Consider the following 20,205-nt stretch of genomic DNA (forward strand, 5'->3'; position numbering starts at 1 on the left):
TCCAAGCACACAAAATGCCTCTTCAGGTCATTAATCTAAGGTGATTGTGATTAAAGGCTATACAAATAAAAATGACTTGACTCAAGAAATCTCATAAAACTAAAGCCTTTTTTAAAACCTATTGTAATTAAGTTTAAAATTAAAAGACTTATCTTACATAGGTTAGGAAATATGTTTTTTTCTAAATGCTCAAAACTTTTGGAACACCCTGAATTCCAGGAGACATTCAATAGCAGAAGCTTAATTATAAAAGACTCAAACTCTGAATAGCATGTGGATAAACCGAACTGCCCTCCACAATAAAAATTTCAGCCGGACACCAAAATAAAACCAGAAAAAGCAAGTAATGTGTAGTAGCCTGATTATTGTGTACAATGAAACGAAGACTATAGCTTCTTATAAATCATTTATTCATCATAAACACGTGAGCACAAATCATTAAGACACCAAGACACTTGCTGGCATTGTGTCACTACTGTCAATTTTTGTGAATAGTCACATTGAAGCTTCGCTAACATCGTCGTTATTGACGTTTCATTTTCTGTGCTGGTACTTCAAAATAGGTCTCGAGATATTTTGCTTATGTAAAAAAATTAAAATCTGCATTTGATAGTGCATTTTTCAATGTCTGCGCAATATAAATAAAGTTTTGGATTCTTTTCAAAAACAAATATTTCGTATAACGACGGGCTGCCATTAATGTTTAGCAGAGACATGAGCACTGAAATTCAAATGGATAATACACATAATTCCGATATTTTTTTCTGAAAAAGCCACCTTAGAAAAAGACTATTGGACCTTGGATAATTAACAAAAATAAACAACCTGTAAAATTTAAACAATGCTGTGTACGGGAGACAAAACCTGGTCCGTCCACCAGCTAGGCCAAGAACACATACAACACTAAAAGACAATACCATACCATATACCCCCAAAAATACAAATTATTCAATTGTAAACAGTAACATATGTGCTTTGCTTTAAGGTGAGCCTTGCTAAATAAGGTCCTTAAAGGACACTAAATGTCAGTTTGGTGTAGATTAGTATATCAGTGAAAAACTGAATGGCAGGTAAGTAGTATCTGCCACTGAACTTAAATAAGTGGGTTTATTTAAAGTGGCCTCATATTCCCTTGGGATTTCTCATCTCAAGAAATAGGGGTAGGCAGATCGACCCAAATATCGATATTATCACTACTAAGCAAGTACTTGGATCCGATCGATAACATTGTCCTGGATCGACCCTCTCGAAGGGGCGATTCTCTATGTAGATAGCGCAGCCCTTCCCTCTCTCTCCCACCGCCCTTGGCAACTCGTTTATGCCCGAGTTTGTAACTGACAGGCACACCTATGGTACCTCCCCCCACCCGGCCTGCTGCTGTATATTGCCTTGATAGCAGGAGACCTAAACATATGCGCCCAATGACGAGATCTAAAAAGGAAGCACAGCGAAGTGCACATTAGGGGTGTGCTATTGTGGCACCACGGCACATTTACATAAACACATGAAAAGCTCGACCTGCACAGAGAAACGAGCGGCAACCCAAATGTGAGCGTGTTACTGTTCCTAAAAAAAACCCTTGTACATATGTTGTCAATATGGCATACCTGTCAACTTATACGTTTTCCCCATGTTTTAAGCGTTTTTGCAAGATTTCAAATTGTGTATGCCGTAGAACAATATTAATTCAGGACCATTTTCTTAAACTTACTTGTCCCAAATTAAGCTAAAATGTGAAGGTTTCTGGTAAAGAGTAAAACCATTTGTAGAACAAATAGAGGATGTCAGCAAAATCTTGCATGTATAATAAACAACAGTAAATTTACTCCACGTAAGGAACAAAGAAAGAAGCTGAAAAGATGGTTTTTATTTGGTATATAAAAAACATATTTACAGAAAATGTCTCTGTTATTATTCCACACAGTTTGTGTTGCTGTGAGTAGATGTGTTTGTAAGGTTAATAATTGCTTAATGATGGAAATTGCAACTATTCCTAGAGCAGGGTTCGCCTAAGGATCGGTGCATTGAAATTTAAGACTAAGAGTTTTTCAAGACCTGATCCAAAGAAATTTAAGACGAATTCTGCACCAACTGTGGCATAAAGACGCAGGAGGCGGGGACAGACCCCTGATAGAGGGCACCCGCTCCCTCTGATTGCATGATAAGATTTCCCTCACGCCTACAAGGTATTAATGCGCCCTTGCTTTGCTGTTCTATTACGTTCCCCTAAAACTTGGATACGGAGAAGTTTAGGTAACGTTTGCGCCGTGATGGAGGACATTTTCATGCATGGGGGTGGTTGGATCATTTGTCAGCACAACACAGACAAGCGGACAATTGTGCGCATTTAATAATACAGCAGTCGCAAAACTAAGTTTGGTTGTGGTTTATTTAAGTATTGATTAATAAGTTGGAATTTCTTTTCAGTTTCCTCAGACTTGCGTAGCTTTGATTCATTCATTTTTAATTCTCTGGCGGCGGCTTCCGTGTAGCGTAGAAATCGACACATCCGGGCGGACAAAAACACGGAAAGCATTCAATGGAGGGAAAGTGAGTTTATGGATTGAAGTCCTATTTGGTGGGACCACTTTGTGCAGTCTCCGGTAGCAAAATAATTTTGAAATTTTTAGACATGCTGCGGCATTAGCATCCATGTCTCTTAGACAGGTGACTGTGTGTGGTAAAATTAAGACATTAAAAGGTTAAATTCAAGACTTGCAACCAAAATTTAAGACGGTCTCAAGGTCTTAATCTGCTGTCATTAAATTTAAGACTTTCAAGTTTTTAAGACCTGACGGAACCCTAAAAAGGAGCAATTGGCTTAAGTTGACAGGTATGCTATAGCAGCGGAGCCAACGAGAGGCAATTGACACTTTATTTGCATTACTGACTATCTTCCCCCAAACATTATGCGATGAAAGGCAAGACAGACGAACTGGCTGTGCTGGTGAAAAACATCAAAGCGTACAGGGAGTGCAGTTTGCTGTGTTTTATAGAAACGTGGCTCACGTCTAGCATCCCGCACGCTAATGTGGAGCTACCCGCAGCTACCTGGCTTCAGCGCTGTTAGAGACACTAAAGCCTGCGGGAAGCGGAGAGGAGGTGGACTCGCTATCTACCTGAACACGAGGTGGTGTAACCCTGGGCACAAAGATTTCCATCTGCTGCAGGGACGTCAAACTTTTGGCCTAGCGTGTGACATCATCCACTCCGCTGTTGCTAAATTACAACACAGCACCATGAGGCCCTCCTGTTAATAAACAACAAAAGGATACTTCTGGAAGTGTGAATGAGCCTACGGGGATGAATAAAGTATCTATCTATTTATTTTAGTTCTCTAGATGACATTCTTATACAGTATTTGTATTTTCGTTACATTGCTGCTTTATTGCTTCGCTTTCTTGGCTTTTGTTCTGAGAAATATTTATATTTAATTTTTAAAAAATGAATAATTTTGGTGCCTAAAATCTGTGTGATGTGTTTATTGTAAATATAAACAAAACTCAAGAGGGGAAAAGTGCCATTATTCAACGATCATGACATTTCCACATCGGCTCGTATCGATCGATTCAGCCAAGCACTTCCTTGGATCGGATAGATACCAAAATTGTTGCCCACCCCTATCAAGTGATATGAAAATTTCCTCTGGCTCTAGAAAAAAATTACAATACTACAAAGCTTGCATTGCTCCAGGAACATCACCATTGTAACTCAACTTAATGCATTTTACACTCTTCATAACAATCAACCAATCCAATAGGATTTATGACACCTCACAAAAAGATGGTCGGTTTGAATTGCTTGCTATGTTAGTCCTTATAGCCCCCTTCGCCATCCCTTATTTTATTTTATACAAAAAAATGCATTTTAGAATAAAGTGCAAAAATATATTAACTATAAACAATATCTTAACGTAAAGTGAAAAAAATACTCAACAATTCCTGGCGCGGAAAATCTTCTTGCGGGCCACATCCGGCCCCCAGGCCTTGATTTTGATATGTGTGCTTTATGGCCACTCCACCGCATCCGTTCCGTACACGAGTACATAGCTGCAGAACTAAATACTGTGTTATGAGACATGTTTGAGAATAGTAACAATAAAAATAAACAAACAATAGGCACTAAATCAGAACGGGGTTTTAGAAGCGGCAGTGAAAATGCAACCACATATAAAACCAATGTCGACTTATGGAAGTATGCTGATTGTCTTCAACGCTAGATTATTTCACATAGAAGAGTACTTCATTTGCCTGTACACGTATGCACATGTGTGGAAACCTTGGAAATTTGAGGTAACAGGTTATAATAAAGGAGAAGTTAAATGTTGTGAACCGGGAATCAAAAGATTGTCCATGCTTAGAAGTGCATCTTAGTTTGTGTGTGCATAGTGGCTATACTGAACACCAGGGGGCGGGAACCTATGGCTCACAACCCAGATATGGCTCTTTTCATGACCCTGAACACACAAATTTCTTTGAAAGAATTCCAGTTTTGATTAGTGTAAAGTCGAGTGTGATGTGTGCATAGCCGACATAACACTGGTAATATGAGTGGTTCAATCTGATATGTAAAGGGCACAGTCCCAACTACAGTTTACAGTCAAGGTGTCACACCAACAGACCCCATTTTGGCTAAACCTCGCCAAAGAATCTTTTGTATAGAAGCTATTGAGACACTTTATAATGAAAACCCATAGAACAAACTAAAAAAAAAAGGGCAGCCAAGCACACAGAGCATTTTGATTGGGTGAGAAGTAGGGGGGTGGGGAGGGGATTTGGGAGCTATGCACACAACACTGTACAGACTGTAAATACGCCAGTATCTTCGTTTGCAGTATTTTATGACATTTTTACAAAAGATCTCTGCTTGCACCTTGTTTTGAAACCATAATCAATAATAAAATAAATAAATGGACGTCAAAATGAGCCTCAACGATCTCAAGTTACTGTGGGAGGCAGACAGGGTTAAAGTGTTTATATGGGACACAGTCTCTGGCATTTTTCTTATTTCAAATGTTATCAAATCATCTCACGTCACAGTGAAATGAATTGTGTCTTAAAATATGTGGTATGGTAAAAAAGTGAATAAATAAATCAAATCCAAAGATTTTGCTTGTATGGCTCTTTGGGTCAAAAAGGTTCCCGACCCCTGAGTTACACAGTTTTTCTTTCTCACCGCCTACTGGAAATCTTCATGGCGAAGTATCTTGTAAAGAACCCAGTAAAAGATATTGAAAAACAGGAAGGCGAGGGGGAAACCGGCCCTCGACATGGTGTCAATCTTTTTGGCTCTGTCGATAAATAACTTGCGCATTTCCTCAGTACTTTTCCCGCTTCTACAAGCGACACCCTGGGGGTTGGCGTTCGTGTTCGCTGCAGACCCTTGAGTGTTCGACGCAGTGGCCGTATTGTTACTGGTGGTCTTGGAGTCTTTGCTGTTGCTGGGAGTGGAGGTAACTGCATCTGTGGAGGACAGTCTGGTCTCGTGGATTTCCACTTCCTGTTGGACAGAAGGGTTCAGTGCAAAGTTAGTTGCCTTAAGTGAGAATAAAGTACTGTATTTTCAGCACTATAAGGCGCTCTCCCCGAAAGAGTATTAATTTTGTCATAGTTTTCTGAATAAAGCGCACCGGATTATACCAGACTAAAGTAAGAGTTACCGTGTAACTAGGGATTTTTATACACCTGCGGCATAAAATAGTGGAACGATTGATCAGTCGATAAGTATGGCTGATTAAAATAGCAAAATAGTGTTTGTAACGGGAATTGAACCCGCTTTAATGGGTAAATGCTAACGGCTTCATGCTAACAATTTATGCATGCTAATGTTATATGCTAACGGTTATGCCAACAGATACTTGCTAATGAATATATGCCGCCGAATCATGCTAACGGCTACAAGTAATGAGTTAGGATAACAGCTACGCGTTAACAAGTCATGCTAATGGATAAATTCTAACAGCTTCATGCTAACAAATTATGCAAAGGACGCACTTATTGAAACATAAATATTTTGTTTGTTTGTTTGTACATGATTCAATTGTTTGTTTGTTTGTACATGATTCAAATTGAATCGTTTCTTCCGGCGCCGTCACGAATGGCAGCCACTCCAGCAGCTCCCGTGTTATTTTCGATTGTTCTCAGCTCAGGGATGCTGCTGGAAATGTGAATTTCCCTTCGGGATGAACAAAGTATCTATCTATCTATCTATCTATCTATCATTACTGCGTCGAGGGTGCCGACATCTTACCACGAGTGGCACAGATGACGAAAAGGCACTATACCTTATTTCATTATCACACTATTTTTACTCACAGGGCCAGAAACACTGATTTGCATAGTGCATTCTGTTAGTTAAGTTTTGTTCTTTTGAAAAGGGACAAGTATGCTCTGTAAACTCAAGTCCCATACTAGATTAGTTTAGTCAAGGCTAATTTTCAACGTCTGTCCCCAGAAGGGCTTCTACAGAACATACATAAAATAGACAATATTATAAAACAGCACAATTGCATCAATAACTTCAAGATTTAATGTGTATATGTAAAGAGCATGTATAGTAGGGGTCTCCAATGTGGTTCCCCCCATGGACTGCTGAAATGCTCGTTGATCTGTTCTGAAAATAGCTAACCAATGATCTATAATTGTGATTTTCTAGTGGTTGACTGAGTATTATCGCTACTATCAATAGTTACCCTAATAATAAACAGGGTAACAACATAGTGAGTTTTTATTTTAGACTTGCATACCAAATGAGATACCCTTAGCTCTAGTTAGTAACAAAAAGTAGTATTTTGTTGAAAGACAGTTTTCCGTTTGTCTTTCGCAACAAGAAGAAGTGGAGATTTTTTAACCTATGAGAATGCACTATGCAAATCAGTGTTTCTGGCAGTGTGAGTAAAACAGTGTGATAATAAAAGCAATTTGAGTGCCTATTTGTATGAAATGTATACCACTGATGATAAAGTGTTGGTGCCATCACCGCTACGACCTAGGTTCAAATCCCATTTCATACAATGTATTGCAGTTTGGTCTAGCGACGATTATCGTTGCTAAAATATGGAGGAATATTACATAATATTACTGTGCAAAGTTATTGAAAAAGTGTTAAGAAAATAGATTTTTAAAGATAACTATCTTTGTCCAAATATTTTTCAAAAAACTAAATAATCAATAGTTTGGGAACTTTTGATTGAAGTGTTGTCTCTGAGCCATTAAGGAGTCATGGCTTCAATCGACTGTGCCTTCTTCATGGCTGCTTTTGTAGTTGAGCATTATGGGAAAAAGTTCAGCAAATACAATGTTGTTCAACGTTGTACCATGAATTAAAATTGTGTGTTGAGATACAAATTAATGCCTTTTGCTATGATATTTACAATTTAAGTGAGCTTGTAGATAGGGTATGGTGCTCTCACTGGCGTGAACCGGATTGAACTTCCGCAGCACCCAATTTGACGACTGACGAATCATTGTTTGATTAAAGCCTCTGGATATTTTTTCTTTCTTTATGCAGCCCGGTAACAAACAACCTACAGAGCCTAGTGCCGGTTTGCGGGCCAGTGGTTGCCCAACACTGATGTAGGACATGTGGGTGGATGCAATAAACTGCTATGCACTCTAGTTAAGTTCAAGGGAAATACTGATTTTATCCAGTTCTTTACTTTACTGGAGCAACATTGTTGTATTCTCTACCTGATTATATTATATTGGTTTGCCTCTTTCAATAAGACTTCCAATCAACAAACCTTTTGAGCCCAAAACTTCTTTGATGATAAAAAAAACATACTATTTGAAATATCTAAGATTCTGTTTTAAATATTGGACACCTTTCAAAGGAGATTGCATAGATTCTTGTTTGTTTTGACTATCATGGCACACTGTTGTTGATTTCCACACCCTTTAGGGCGGATCTGCTTTCGTACCTAGAAGATTAAATAAAAAGAAAGGGTTCAGGTTAGGGCTTTTAGAACACGTTGGAATTTATTATCTAAAATTTGGGCTCACTCTCTTTGCAAATTTAAAATCCATAGCTGCCTTCTCTCCTTATTTTGAGTGTCTACTAAACTTTGAACTTATCGCCAAGAATGTTTTACATTTTGTCAACAGTGCATCGAATCTGCAGGAATAATTTAGCACGCAATTTAGCAAGTGCTCTTCGATATCTAAATAAAAGATACCAATCCTATTTAGATGGCGTGTAACATGCCCCATGTTCGGAGCATGCAATATCAGTGTGAACATACGATTCAGCTCACGCTATTAGGATCCTGGGAAAGCAGGCCTAAGTGATTACATTTGACTACTTCTGATACAAGCAGATAAATATGTCACAAATGTTTGTCACAGCATTTACCATAAATTCTGGACTACAAACCTCTAAGTAAAAAGAGAGAAATAAATGCAGCGTAATCAAACTTAATGTAAGTTAACCTTGAGGCGGTATACTACAACAGATTAGTCCTGTGGTGCGTTATTCTCCACAGGATGTGCTGCATCCACCATAAAAATATATATATACATTTTTAACAATTTCAAGGCTCTGTGTGAATGATATACGTATAATAAATCCCCACTAAATGGAAGGAGTGGCTTTGATCAGATCTTTGTCAACACACTTCGTTCGTCGTTTCTGTTCCTGCGTCCATTCGAGGACACTGTATGGCGGTGCAACGGCGGTCACTATACCGTGTACGCGCTGTGTGATGAGGAATTGAAGATGTAAGTACAGACAGTAACGATTCAAAGCATTATTCCTTCTAAAAAAAGATAGTCACTTCGTCATTGTTGGGGTAGAGAGGGAAGACGTTTCGTGCACATTCGCCACTGCCATGATGACCTGAATCATGTGATTATGTCACTGGAAACATCTGGGGAAGAAAAGTTCTCGCAAAGTTTGGTGTTCTTGCAATTAAATGTCATTTCGCAATCAATGTGCCCTTGTAACTATCTAAGGCATTGTTAAAATATCGTCGTTATCACAAATTTATGTATTTAAAAAAACACCCAAGTGAAAGTTGTTTGAATTGCATCTTTTTACAAATATCCGTTTTTCTCAGGTTAGCTTGGATTTTCAAGAAACCACAATTTTTAACCGTTTCCTAGACAATGGTAAAAGAAGTATACTCTTCTTCTAATCAAAGATGGTGGTTCAGGCTTTTTTATGTGTCCTATATAGCTAAAAAGCGAAATTTCCTCTCGGCCTTAAAAAATGAGTAGGCATTTCCCATTTGAAAGAAATGTCTGGCACTGAATGAGTTAATCTTGTGGCTTCAAAACCAGTGCAACTTGTACAAAGATTAAATTTGAGTTTCGTTCTTAATTTTGAGCATGCCGTTTTTAATCAGCTGCACGCTCTGTAGTCCATAATTTACGGTAACTTCTTTTAAATAGACAGTTGAGTAATTTCTCTTTACACGTTTCCTTTACAGTTTTACCCCTTAATGCCCAATACACCAGTTGCATCATACTACATGCAAATGCAGGTACATGCAGACACCCTCCGTGTATTGTTCCATTCATTACCCTGTAGTTGGTGCTGTAGATGTTGGTCATTGATCCATACAGAGGGACTGATCCCTTGAGGCCGTTGTCAATGTTAGCACGATGGAGGGATTCAGCCAGATCATCGGCATCAACTGCACCTCCACTGTTCTACCAGTCCACAGCATGCAAGTGATCATTTGAGAGAAACCAAAATGGGAAGGGGGAAGGTGCAAAACAAAACATCTAATACCAAGTATGGGGTAAGCATTCTCATTCATTCAGTCAATGTCGAACACATCGTCAATAGGTGTGATAGGAATTGTTTGCGTTTTATTTTTGAATGTCTAATCGGAAACAGAACGCATACATACGATTAACTACTAGAGTAAAATATTTTATTTTTTACAATAGAAACCAATTATAATACTTATGCATACAAGTTGGAGTTTATTTCCTCTTAACGAGATAGTCAGTCTATTTTTGAGATACAAAATATCTGCTCTGAAATATCGACTATAATTACATCAATTCCTTTTGTCACATTTCTAAAGGGACATTGTGTATTGTTTAGCGCATCCTAGTGATTAATAAAAAATCATTTATTGAACACTTTCTTTTTATTTGAGTAATGATAAAAAATAGATGCATTTTTAAAATTTGTATCGATTTTACATGACATGAAAAAAAGAGAACTTGATCGTCTGCCATCTTGCTGCTATGGGTACCCTCAAATACCTTTTGAATGTCTCAGCCAAAAATACGATACTTCTTTTTTTATTTATTTATTTTTTCTCTTTTTCCTGGTTTTCTACTCTTCTTTACTTCTTCCTTTTTGAATTTTTTGCTTACTATTTTCCTTCTTTTTTACCTTCTCTTTCTACTATTTGATTAGTTTTCTCCTTTTCTCTACTTTCATTCACTTTTCTTTCCTTTTTCTTCTTAGTCTTTCTACTTTTTTTCCTTGCTTTGTTTCCCTACGTCTTTTTCAAACTTTTCCTCCTCCTCCTGTCTTGTTTTTTCTTTACCCTCTTATTTCTCATTTTTTTCCCCCTACATCTTTCATTTTTTTATTTTTCCATTTACCTTCTTTTCTTCTTGTTCGCTTTATTTTCATCTTTTGATTTTTCCCTTTTCCCTTTATTTTCTTTTCTTTTTCATTTAATTGCAAATGACTGCCACCCCCCCAAAAAAAAAAAATCTTGCAGTTTGGTCAATTTGAGTCTCAGTAGTTTGGACTCTTCCTTGTTTTAAGTCGCATTACTCTATACAGCGACATCTAGTGGTCAAATATTACACAATGTCCCCTTAAAGAATGTGTTTGCAAGGAAACACAAGAATGTAACCCTAAGGAATAATTTCAATATAATATCCCTACAACCATTTTGTTGTGGGATTTAACAAAAATAGAAATTATGAATCGCAAAGCTTTTCTCTAACAATTATTTACGGCCACGTTACTATTTGACTGAACAGAATTACGCATGCTATTTGCATTTGACTGAATGCTGATTCTCTCAGCCTGCAAAGATTCATGCACGATAGTGAGGTTGGTATCGAACTGTGAAAACAACAAACCCAAAAACAAAACAACTACGGTGACGCTGCCATGCTGCAGAAACATGCATTAAAACAACCACGAGGTGAAGAAACACACTTAGTGAGAAGGCTTGACAAGCTCGTGTCATCTTGCTGCAGGCAATCCTAACACAATATCACCGGGATGTAACTCTAAATCTGAGGTCTTTAACATGACCGAGATAACAACTATCCATCTGGATGCAAATACACAAAAAGGAGGGTTTTCATTTTTCTCAAAATACCTTGCTCTTTTTGGGTTGCCGCCTGAATCGTAGCAGCTCTTTATGTTGCCTTGAAACAAAATTCACTGCAGCATATTCCAGCAGTGCAGAGAAGACAAACAGGAGACACACGGCCATCCAGATGTCGATGGCTTTCACGTAGGAGACCTGCGAGATATGCGCAATAGCAAAGACACATTTTTTAAAAGTCAGCAGTTTTCAGTATCATGTGATTAAAATCGGTTGTTTTGTACTTAAGCATGTGCAATGACAATTAAACCCTCTAGGTTTTTGTACGGGATAAATTAGTTGGCATGTATGTGTGTGACCAGTAACCAATTGTAGGCAGTGAATGGGGAAGGGGGCGTGGCCTATACAGGAACAACAAACCGACGGGAAACCAATCGGGCAAACGTAAGCACAGAATAAGTGTGTTCATTTTTGTAAGATTGTTTTGGCAATACACATCTGTCAGATACTGCAGTCTTCAAGCTAAAATTATAAAGACGGCTAAAGTAACAAGCACAACTGGAAGCACAAAAAAAGTTTGGTCCAGATAAAAATGTCAGACAACAGAAAAAAGGCAAGTGGTGTTTATTTTTATAGCCCTTAATCACAAAAGGTCTAAAGGGCTGCACAGCCCACAGATTATTGCAAAACAGACTTTTATTACATCATCCCCTGATCTAAAACCTACATGAGGGAAAGAAAAAACTCAAAAACCTCAACATGAGGAAAATGAAGAAACCTTGAGAAGGGACCGCACTCTCCTCAGCTGTAGTTCCAGCGGCTTTTAGGCCCACTGTTATTAAACATACACTGAAACGACCCAACCTTGATCCAGAAAGCTGATGTAATTACAGACCTGTGTCAAACCTACCGTTTTTTCTCTAAAGTACTTGAAAAGTTGTGGCACGGAAGCTGAATGATTTTATGTCACAGAACAATCTTTTTGAATCTATGCAATCAGGATTCAGGGCTAACCACTCTAGTGAGACAGCCCTGACTAAGGTAACCAATGATCTTTACTGGCAATGGACTCTGGCGCTTCATCACTCTTGCTGCTGCTGGACCTTAGTTCTGCCTTTGACACTGTGGACCATAATATCTTACTAGAACGGTTGGAAAAATGGATTGGTCTCTCAGGAACCGTCCTCTTATGATTCAGATCCTACCCCTCAGATATGACACACTGTGTTAAATATGGTGAAAAGGTACATCGCTACAAATTGCACCTTAGACCAAACATGAGAACAAGGGATATATAAACATTGACAGCAATGGAGACAGAGATCTTCGAATTGTTTGAAGCCCAAAAACAAAATGGATATGGAATGTCTCAGCTACATGTTCATTTGCAAGCTCTTGAGATTGCATTAGCCAAGAAATATGAGGGCTTAACTGTTTCCACAGGTTGGTGTTCACATATTCTCATATTTCTTTTATTATGTGGCTATTCAAAAAATGAGCTTTAGGGGGTCTGTCTATATGCGAGCATATACATAAAAATGTTAATTTAATAACTAGAGAATTCATTTTAGACTAACGCACTTCTTTTTGGGGCCAAAAATGTGGGGGTTAACTGAAATAAGGTTTAAATGAAGTAGAAATTACAGTTTTTCAGAATTCAAAGGTCTTTCTGACCCCTCTTTGTGAAACATTCCCTAGTAATTGTCAGTTTCCGACAAATAATCTTAAAGCATTTATGACACGAGTTTGGCCAAGATACAAGTTGTTGTACAACTGATGCCTGCAGTGTCAGCGAATGTGCCCCTCCATTTTTTATGAAATTCTGCTGTATTCAGACATGCGTACCGTAGTGAAGTGCAAAGCTCTGTTTGGCATTGGGAACATGATAAACCACCTTGCTCCTTAACACACCCTCACGTGCACAAAATTTTAGCCGGTGTATGCGTACAGTATGTGTGAGAGAAATGAGCGCGCTAATAAGGCTTACATAACAAAGTGCTTCATGTCAGATTTTTCCTCATGCATACGAGATACCAGAACACTGAAAGGCTCTCTGTCTCCTTCTCACCCCTCTTTCTATGTGGATATATCTATATATATATGTATATATTTATACACATTGCACGTCCCCAACAAATGAGATCCATGATGGACAGCAGAAGAACCCTAACAAGTCAGCACTTTAACTACGATTTGAATTGAAACAAATATCGACAATAAAATATACGGTTAACCACCACGATGGTTATTTATTGCTGTGAGAAGGGCAAGGTTGTAAGGCTGATTTGGAATTGTATCCTTTTTTATGAAGAAAGAAGACGGCGATGTTTTTCTGCAAATAGACTGAAGACTCGTGTTGTGCCGAGGTGCAACACTGGCAGCCCTGAAGTTTTCCAGGATTTGCATCAAACATTTTTTCTCAAGGTACATCTGATGTATTACCAAGCAATTTGATGTTAAGTAGGCACGAGTCACGTCAAAGACACTTAAAAAAATAAGTTAGCTAGTGCTAACTAGCTACGTTAGCGTCCTACTGATGCCATTTCTTTGCTATGTAAACGGACTGCTTTTATTCAGATTAGACAGGGATTCAAAACAGGAATCTTCCTAATATCACATGTATTGAAAACTGTTATATGCTCTACCATAAAGCTTATGTTGAAATGAACAGCCAAATTAGCAACGGAGAAAATGAGAGACGGATGATTAGGAAGAGAAAACCTCATTTCGCAAAATTAAATATTTTCAACATGCTCAAAAGTCATGTCTATACGACATTTCACACAGACTTTTATAAATTTACTGATGACATTTAGATTTTATATAATATATATATTCGGCACGCAATATACAGTCTTGTTTAACTTCGATTTCGATTAAAAAGACAGGCTTTATGTATGGCTTTCACACTCTCATGCAGTCCATGTTGCCAACTCCCCGAGTGAATTACACTCGGCGGTGGCAGCATCCGCCATCCTCAGACCCAGAGAAATGGGTGTGCGGTGTGAGCCACGGTCGCCCCAGATCACCTCCACTTCACCAGCGTCCTCACAAATAAAATAGGAAATTCCACTTTTAAGAGCTGGCTCATAGAGCTGAAGGCGTAGATGTGAACTGCACAGTCCACTAATACTTTGTGCTTATTTAAGATGTTACGATCTTTGTCATTTGGCAGGTATAAACTGACATGAATATCGCCATTCTGCCTCAACAATCCGCGTGCAGCTTGGCTCTGTCGCACTTGTTTACAAACACAGAAAGGGGTTTATTGGCTATTGTACAGGTGAGAGCTTCGGCAAGTAGGCCACCATTCTCATGACAGCATTTAATATTTAATACAATTCTGTCATGTGTGCATGTAAGTCGATCTCTTCTCGTGTGTGCATGTATGCATGTGCGTACATGTGTGAGAGAAAAGAAGCAGAAAGAATAAGAGTCATGATGATTTAACAGAAGTAAACGTTTTTTGTTCTTTTATTTTGAGATGTGATTAATCATAGTTAATCTAAGGTTTCAGGGAATGATAAACGATCAAATATTTTAATTGTTGTCCAGCCCATCCATCCATCATCTGCACTGCTTATCCTCAGTAGGGTCGCGGGGATGCTAGAGCCCATCTCAGCTGTCCTCTGGCACCCTGAACTGGTTGCCAGCCAGTTGCAGGGCACATAGAGAGACAACTCACTTGCTCATTCACACCTAGGAACAATTTGGACCGACCAATTAACCTAATATGCATGTTTTTGGAATGTGGGAGGAAACCAGAGTGCCCGGAGGAAACCCGCACAAGCACGGAGAGAACATGCAAACTCCACACAGGAAGGTTCGATTTTACGACATCAGAACTGTGCCGCACACGCGTTAACCACTGCGCTACCGTGCTGCTTGTCCAGCCCAATTATTTTATATTTCCGAAGGTTCTTGAACATACTTGATTGAATTTAAAGTTTTGTATTAAATAGCTGTATTATCTGTTGAACAAGTGACGAATGAGAAAGGAAGTAAAGTATGAATGCACAGAAAGATGAAAATGGAAAAATAAAAAACAGCATTTCTCAGATCTTTCCACAACCTTTGGCTTGGTCATTCTAATATGTTTATAGTTTTAAACCATTGATTGTAGATGTTTTTTTTTTCATGGGTCTCTTAGTTGGTTCTCTAGATAATGTTCTCCTTGTTTGGGTCAAACATTTAGAGGGACGGCCAGGCCTAAGTAGGTTTGCATTGATTAAATGCTCCCTCCGTTTTGATAATATTGCTTTACAGTGCTACAGGAAATGTAATATCCTAGACCTGCTTGGTGTGTTCTTTGGTCTTCATAATGCTGTCTGTTCTTCTCGGAGCCCATCATAGATCAGGTACATTTAAACTGAGACTTAATGACACACAGCTGCACTCTGTCATTGTTAGTCATTTAGGTGGACATTGGAACCTTTGGAGTCATTTGGCCAGCTGAGAGAACACGGGGTGGGGCGTAGTTTTGCATTCTTTTCAGTTTTGTGCTGTTAATATAAAATGTTGATATTATCTGGTCCCACTTCACGATGTTGTTGACTTAGAAAATGTTTTCAGTTTTTTAGCTTTAAGTTTGAAGCCTGAACTGTGGCAATAGGACAAAAAGTTCATTGGGGGGCAATACTTGTGCATAGCACTGTAAGTATTTCGTAATTATGAATCTTTAAAATCAAAGCGCCAATTTTTTCTGCTTTCTAACTAAGCATTGACATAGTTGTTGCCATCAATGTTAACCTGTTTTAATCATTAGTTTTTTAACTTTAAGTTTAAAGCCTGAAATGTGGTAATATGACTAATAGTGTTTGAGGGGCCAATACTTTCACTAGACACTGTAAGTATCCAGTAATTATGAATAGTATTCATTTCTATTTACAGTCAAAGCAACCATTATTTTTCTCTTTGACTAAGCATTGACATAATTGTTGTCAATAATGCTAACTTTACCTCGTGCGGTCCCTTCTCAGGGTTTCTTCATTTTCCTCATGTTGAGGTTTTTGAGTTTTTCTTTGCCCTCATGTATGTCTTAGATCAGGGGATGGTGTTATAATACTCTGTAGTTTGCAATATTCTGTGGTCTGTGCAGCCCTTGAGACACCTTGTAATTAAGGGCGTCACAAATATGCTTTGACATGAAAAAAAAATTGAAAAAGCTGAGAAGCGCTGCATTAAACTATACAGCAACTAAACATCTGCGATGGAAGCTATTTTCAAGATTTTGCCATAGCATCCAAATTGATTTATAAGATTTTTGAAAAAGAGTTTTAAGCATGTGAATGCAATAAAGCCATGTCAAACATTGCAATAAAATCTCCAAAACTGACCTTTGGCAGTGAGGTTCTGGAGCCAGAGCTCTGTGTTGTCATTGTAAGGACAGTAGTGATTCCAAGCGCCACTCTGGCCGGGGCCGCATCCATGTTAATCCAGAAGGATACCCAGGACAGAATAACAATCAGCAGGGACGGGATGTACATTTGGATCAGGTAGTAGCCCATCTGACGCTCCAAGTGAAAGCGTACTTCAATACAAGTAAATTTGCCTGAAACATGGCAGATACACAATGCAATGTATTGGTTAATATTTTGGGTCCATGCAACTCAGTCAATCAAGTATGGTGCTTGTGGTGAGAACAGTATCTGGAATGATCAGATTTCTATTTTTAAGTTGAAATAAAAAAAGATTTTTTTACGAGTGCCGAAGTGACCATGTTTTCGTGCTGTGGAGGAAAGGTGGAGGGCTTGAAAGGAAGAGTCACTGAGATTGCATACTTGTCAATTTACACTTTGTCCCTTATTTTATATATGTTTTGATAATTTTACATTGAGTACGCAGTAAAAAAATGTTTGACGAAGAAAAAAAAAACTTTAAAAAGACCGATCTCTTGCCGATTTTGGGTGTAATTCAGATCATCTCAATCACTGGTAGCAGATGAAGTAGATTTCTAATATTGTTGCGGCATTCCACATAATCTGTTTTGGTATGAGTAGGTGCTGCGTTGTTTTTAAGGTTTATTATTGCTTATTAAGGAGCATTTGCAATCATTAACAAGGGGAGAAATTGACGTAGGTTAACAAGTATGAGATTGATACAGTAAACACTTACTGAACACCAAAATTTAAAGTTACTGTAATTTTAAATCAACATACACACCAAACGTTTTTACAGCACTGTTTTTATTTTATTTTAGCCTGTAGTTTACTTGCGCAAACTGGATAAGCTAATGCTGGCAGTACGCAGTCTCAAGCGGTGAGCAACCTCACGCGGTCTCTAGTGGTAGCTTCTGGGACTGCTTGTGAACTGGATTTTCCTTTGTATAGCGATCAAAAATGTTTAAATAAAATAAATAACCTCGTATACAGAAATTCTCTAACTCTCTGGCCAATGCTTAGTTTAAGGGCAAAGAGGTGATGGCTTTGATTTTAAATAGAAAATTCTAGTATTCATAATTAATTTATTAGATTATGTGCAACCAGGTCCAAACCCCATTATTTATGCTCTCTCACTTTTTCTTGCATCCATGTCATCTTCCTTTTTTCTTTGACAACTATTCGACAGCTTATCTAGCCTATCTACATACCAAAACTATATCCCCCTCGTGGGGGGTAGCTCTAGTCAACAACATAGTTAAATTCATTCCCTTTTGTTCTTCCCAACCTGACACAGAATATTAAGCCCACACTTAAACATGGTTTACCCCCTCTACATCATGTGCTTTGATATCAGTCATTCTTAACCATCCTTCGCCATTCACATCTGTCCTAGCACGCACTCTTGCATTCATTGCATTAACCAACATCACATCCAGAGCACATTTCACATCATCCATCCAACAATATTTGGGCCTTCCTCTCACTTTATTCCCCACCACTTCTGCACTACATTTCCTTTTAGTCAAACAGCCTTCATTCATTCTTTCCCTATGTCCATACCATTTCAGAACATTTTCATCAAACCTCTCAGCAAGCTACTTACCACACCAGTTATTCTCCTTACTTCCTCATTCGTTAACCCATCCAGTCGTGTCACTCCACACACACTACGGAAACATCTAATTTCAAAGACATTAAGCTTGGTAGGCAAATTTTCTCGCAATGCCTAGGCTTCTGAGCCATACATCACTGTTCATACCACCACACCTTCATACAGTCCTCACTGTGCATCCATTCACAGATCTCTACATTTAAACAATCCGTTCAGCACCTTCTACTTCCTCTACTTACCTCCTGCAACTTTACACCATTCAACAAAAGATAAGCCACCTCGATCACCCCCTCTCATACACTTCTTTCCCCTACTCTTGTCTACATTCAACCTAAGCTTCCTTCTCTTACACTCGGTATCAAACTTGACTAAAAAAGCTCTCAGTCAGCCACCAAAGTGGCATCATCTGCAAACAACAGCTGACTTACATGCAACCCACCCTCACACACACACACACACACACTACCTGCTCTCCCTGCTCTAATACGCACCACTCCATCCATATACAAATTGAACAGCCAAGGTGACATAACACTCACTTGCCTCAAACCCACTCTTACCGGAAACCACATGCTCACTTCACTCCCCACTCTCACACAAGTTCTACTATCCTCTTACAAACTTTGCACAGCTCGCAATAACCTGCCTCCCTCCCCACATATCCTCAACACTTGCCACAATGCCTCTCGATCTATCCTGTCATATGCCTTCTCTAAATCCATAAATGTCCAATACACCTCTTGTCCTTTCACTATAAAACTGGTCATACGGTTAATACAGAACTTGAATATTTTATAGTATGAGCATCTATTGCATTCAAGAACCTTAGAAATTATTCAATAAGTCAAATATAAAACAAAACAAGTACTATTAGAAAAGGCATTTATACATATTTATGACCGTGTATAATATATAAGAACCTAGGAATATACAACAAGAAGCTAGGAAACATCTTGTTCGCTTAAACCGCAGGGACTTGTGTTGTAGGAGGGGACCAGAAACCGCCTGCTTTGTGTGTCTAGACTGCGGAACAAGACATTTGGGACAACATGAACCAGGTGATTGAACCTCCGTTAAAGTATTGAAACATTTTAGTTACAAGTGTATACATAGGGTAAGAGGTATTTTTAATTTAATTTAAGTAAACGAATATCCATTGTATTCTAGATAGATCAGTGTTGCAGCCCGATTGAGCACCGTTAACGGTGCGGACTAAGTACCTAACCTCCAGAAGGACCTCACATAAGTCTTGTCAAGGTTTCCTAAAGTGGCCTTGTCAGGGGTGCCCACTATCGGCCAGGGATACGTAGTTAGAATAGTAGCTGCTGCTGGCCATCTTCAAGCACCAAATGAACTTCAGTCAAGCTGGAACAGTATTTTATTATATTCATGTGGGAAAAGTCTGACTTGCATAAATAATTGGAGCTGAAAAATGCAGTCAAGTCGCACATTTCTAATGTTGAGGTACTTTTCCTTTCTGACTAAGTCCCAGAACTCTCCTTGAGCCCTGGACTTCAGATCAATGTCGGCTTGTAATCTCCAAATTGTATCTTCCACTCCAAAAAAGTTCTAGTAATCAAGTGCTTCAATTCTGAAATGATTCTTCAGTGGTTGCCTTTGCTTTTGTGGTCAACTGCTAGAAAAATTACAGCTCCACTGATAATTGTGATTTGAGTTCCTTCACCTTTCACTTTCTCAGCTTGCTTTTAAAGGAAAATCAGTGTTGTAGTCTTTATCAACAGTCGGAAAATACCGCTACACATTTCTCTTTTCTGGAATAGCAATGCTATGCAGATTAGGCAAACACATTTTAAATATGACTGTGAAAATTGTAGTTTTTTGGCTTCTTACATGGTCCTGCTCCCCCACTCATTTTTATATTATTTCTTGAATTTAGAAGGTATCAATTAGAGGCCAACTAGGAAACTCTGTAGCATAGAGTGCTTAGTAACTTGAACGTTTTT

At 38.5% G+C, this 20,205-nt stretch overlaps 1 protein-coding gene across 2 annotated transcripts in view; it reads right to left on the reverse strand.

Moving 5' to 3' along the window:
* Positions 1–391: 391 nt before the first annotated feature.
* glra3 (glycine receptor, alpha 3) overlaps positions 392–20,205 on the reverse strand; it is a 56,054-nt gene continuing 36,240 nt past the window's right edge. The window contains exons 7-10 of one of the 2 annotated variants that reach the window (XM_088341647.1): positions 16,585–16,799; positions 11,300–11,446; positions 9,519–9,647; positions 392–5,499 (exon numbers count right to left, since the gene is read on the reverse strand). In XM_088341647.1, coding sequence (XP_088197773.1) covers positions 5,179–5,499; positions 9,519–9,647; positions 11,300–11,446; positions 16,585–16,799 — 812 coding nt within the window. In that variant the 3' untranslated portion in view covers positions 392–5,178. The remainder of the gene's footprint in view (positions 5,500–9,518; positions 9,648–11,299; positions 11,447–16,584; positions 16,800–20,205) is intronic. The other variant, XM_088341648.1, reaches the window with a different exon arrangement.

Source organism: Urocampus carinirostris, chromosome 8, assembly GCF_059441175.1.
Source record: "Urocampus carinirostris isolate Australia breed hairy pipefish chromosome 8, RoL_Ucar_1.0, whole genome shotgun sequence".
Classification (NCBI taxonomy): Eukaryota; Metazoa; Chordata; class Actinopteri; order Syngnathiformes; family Syngnathidae; genus Urocampus; species Urocampus carinirostris.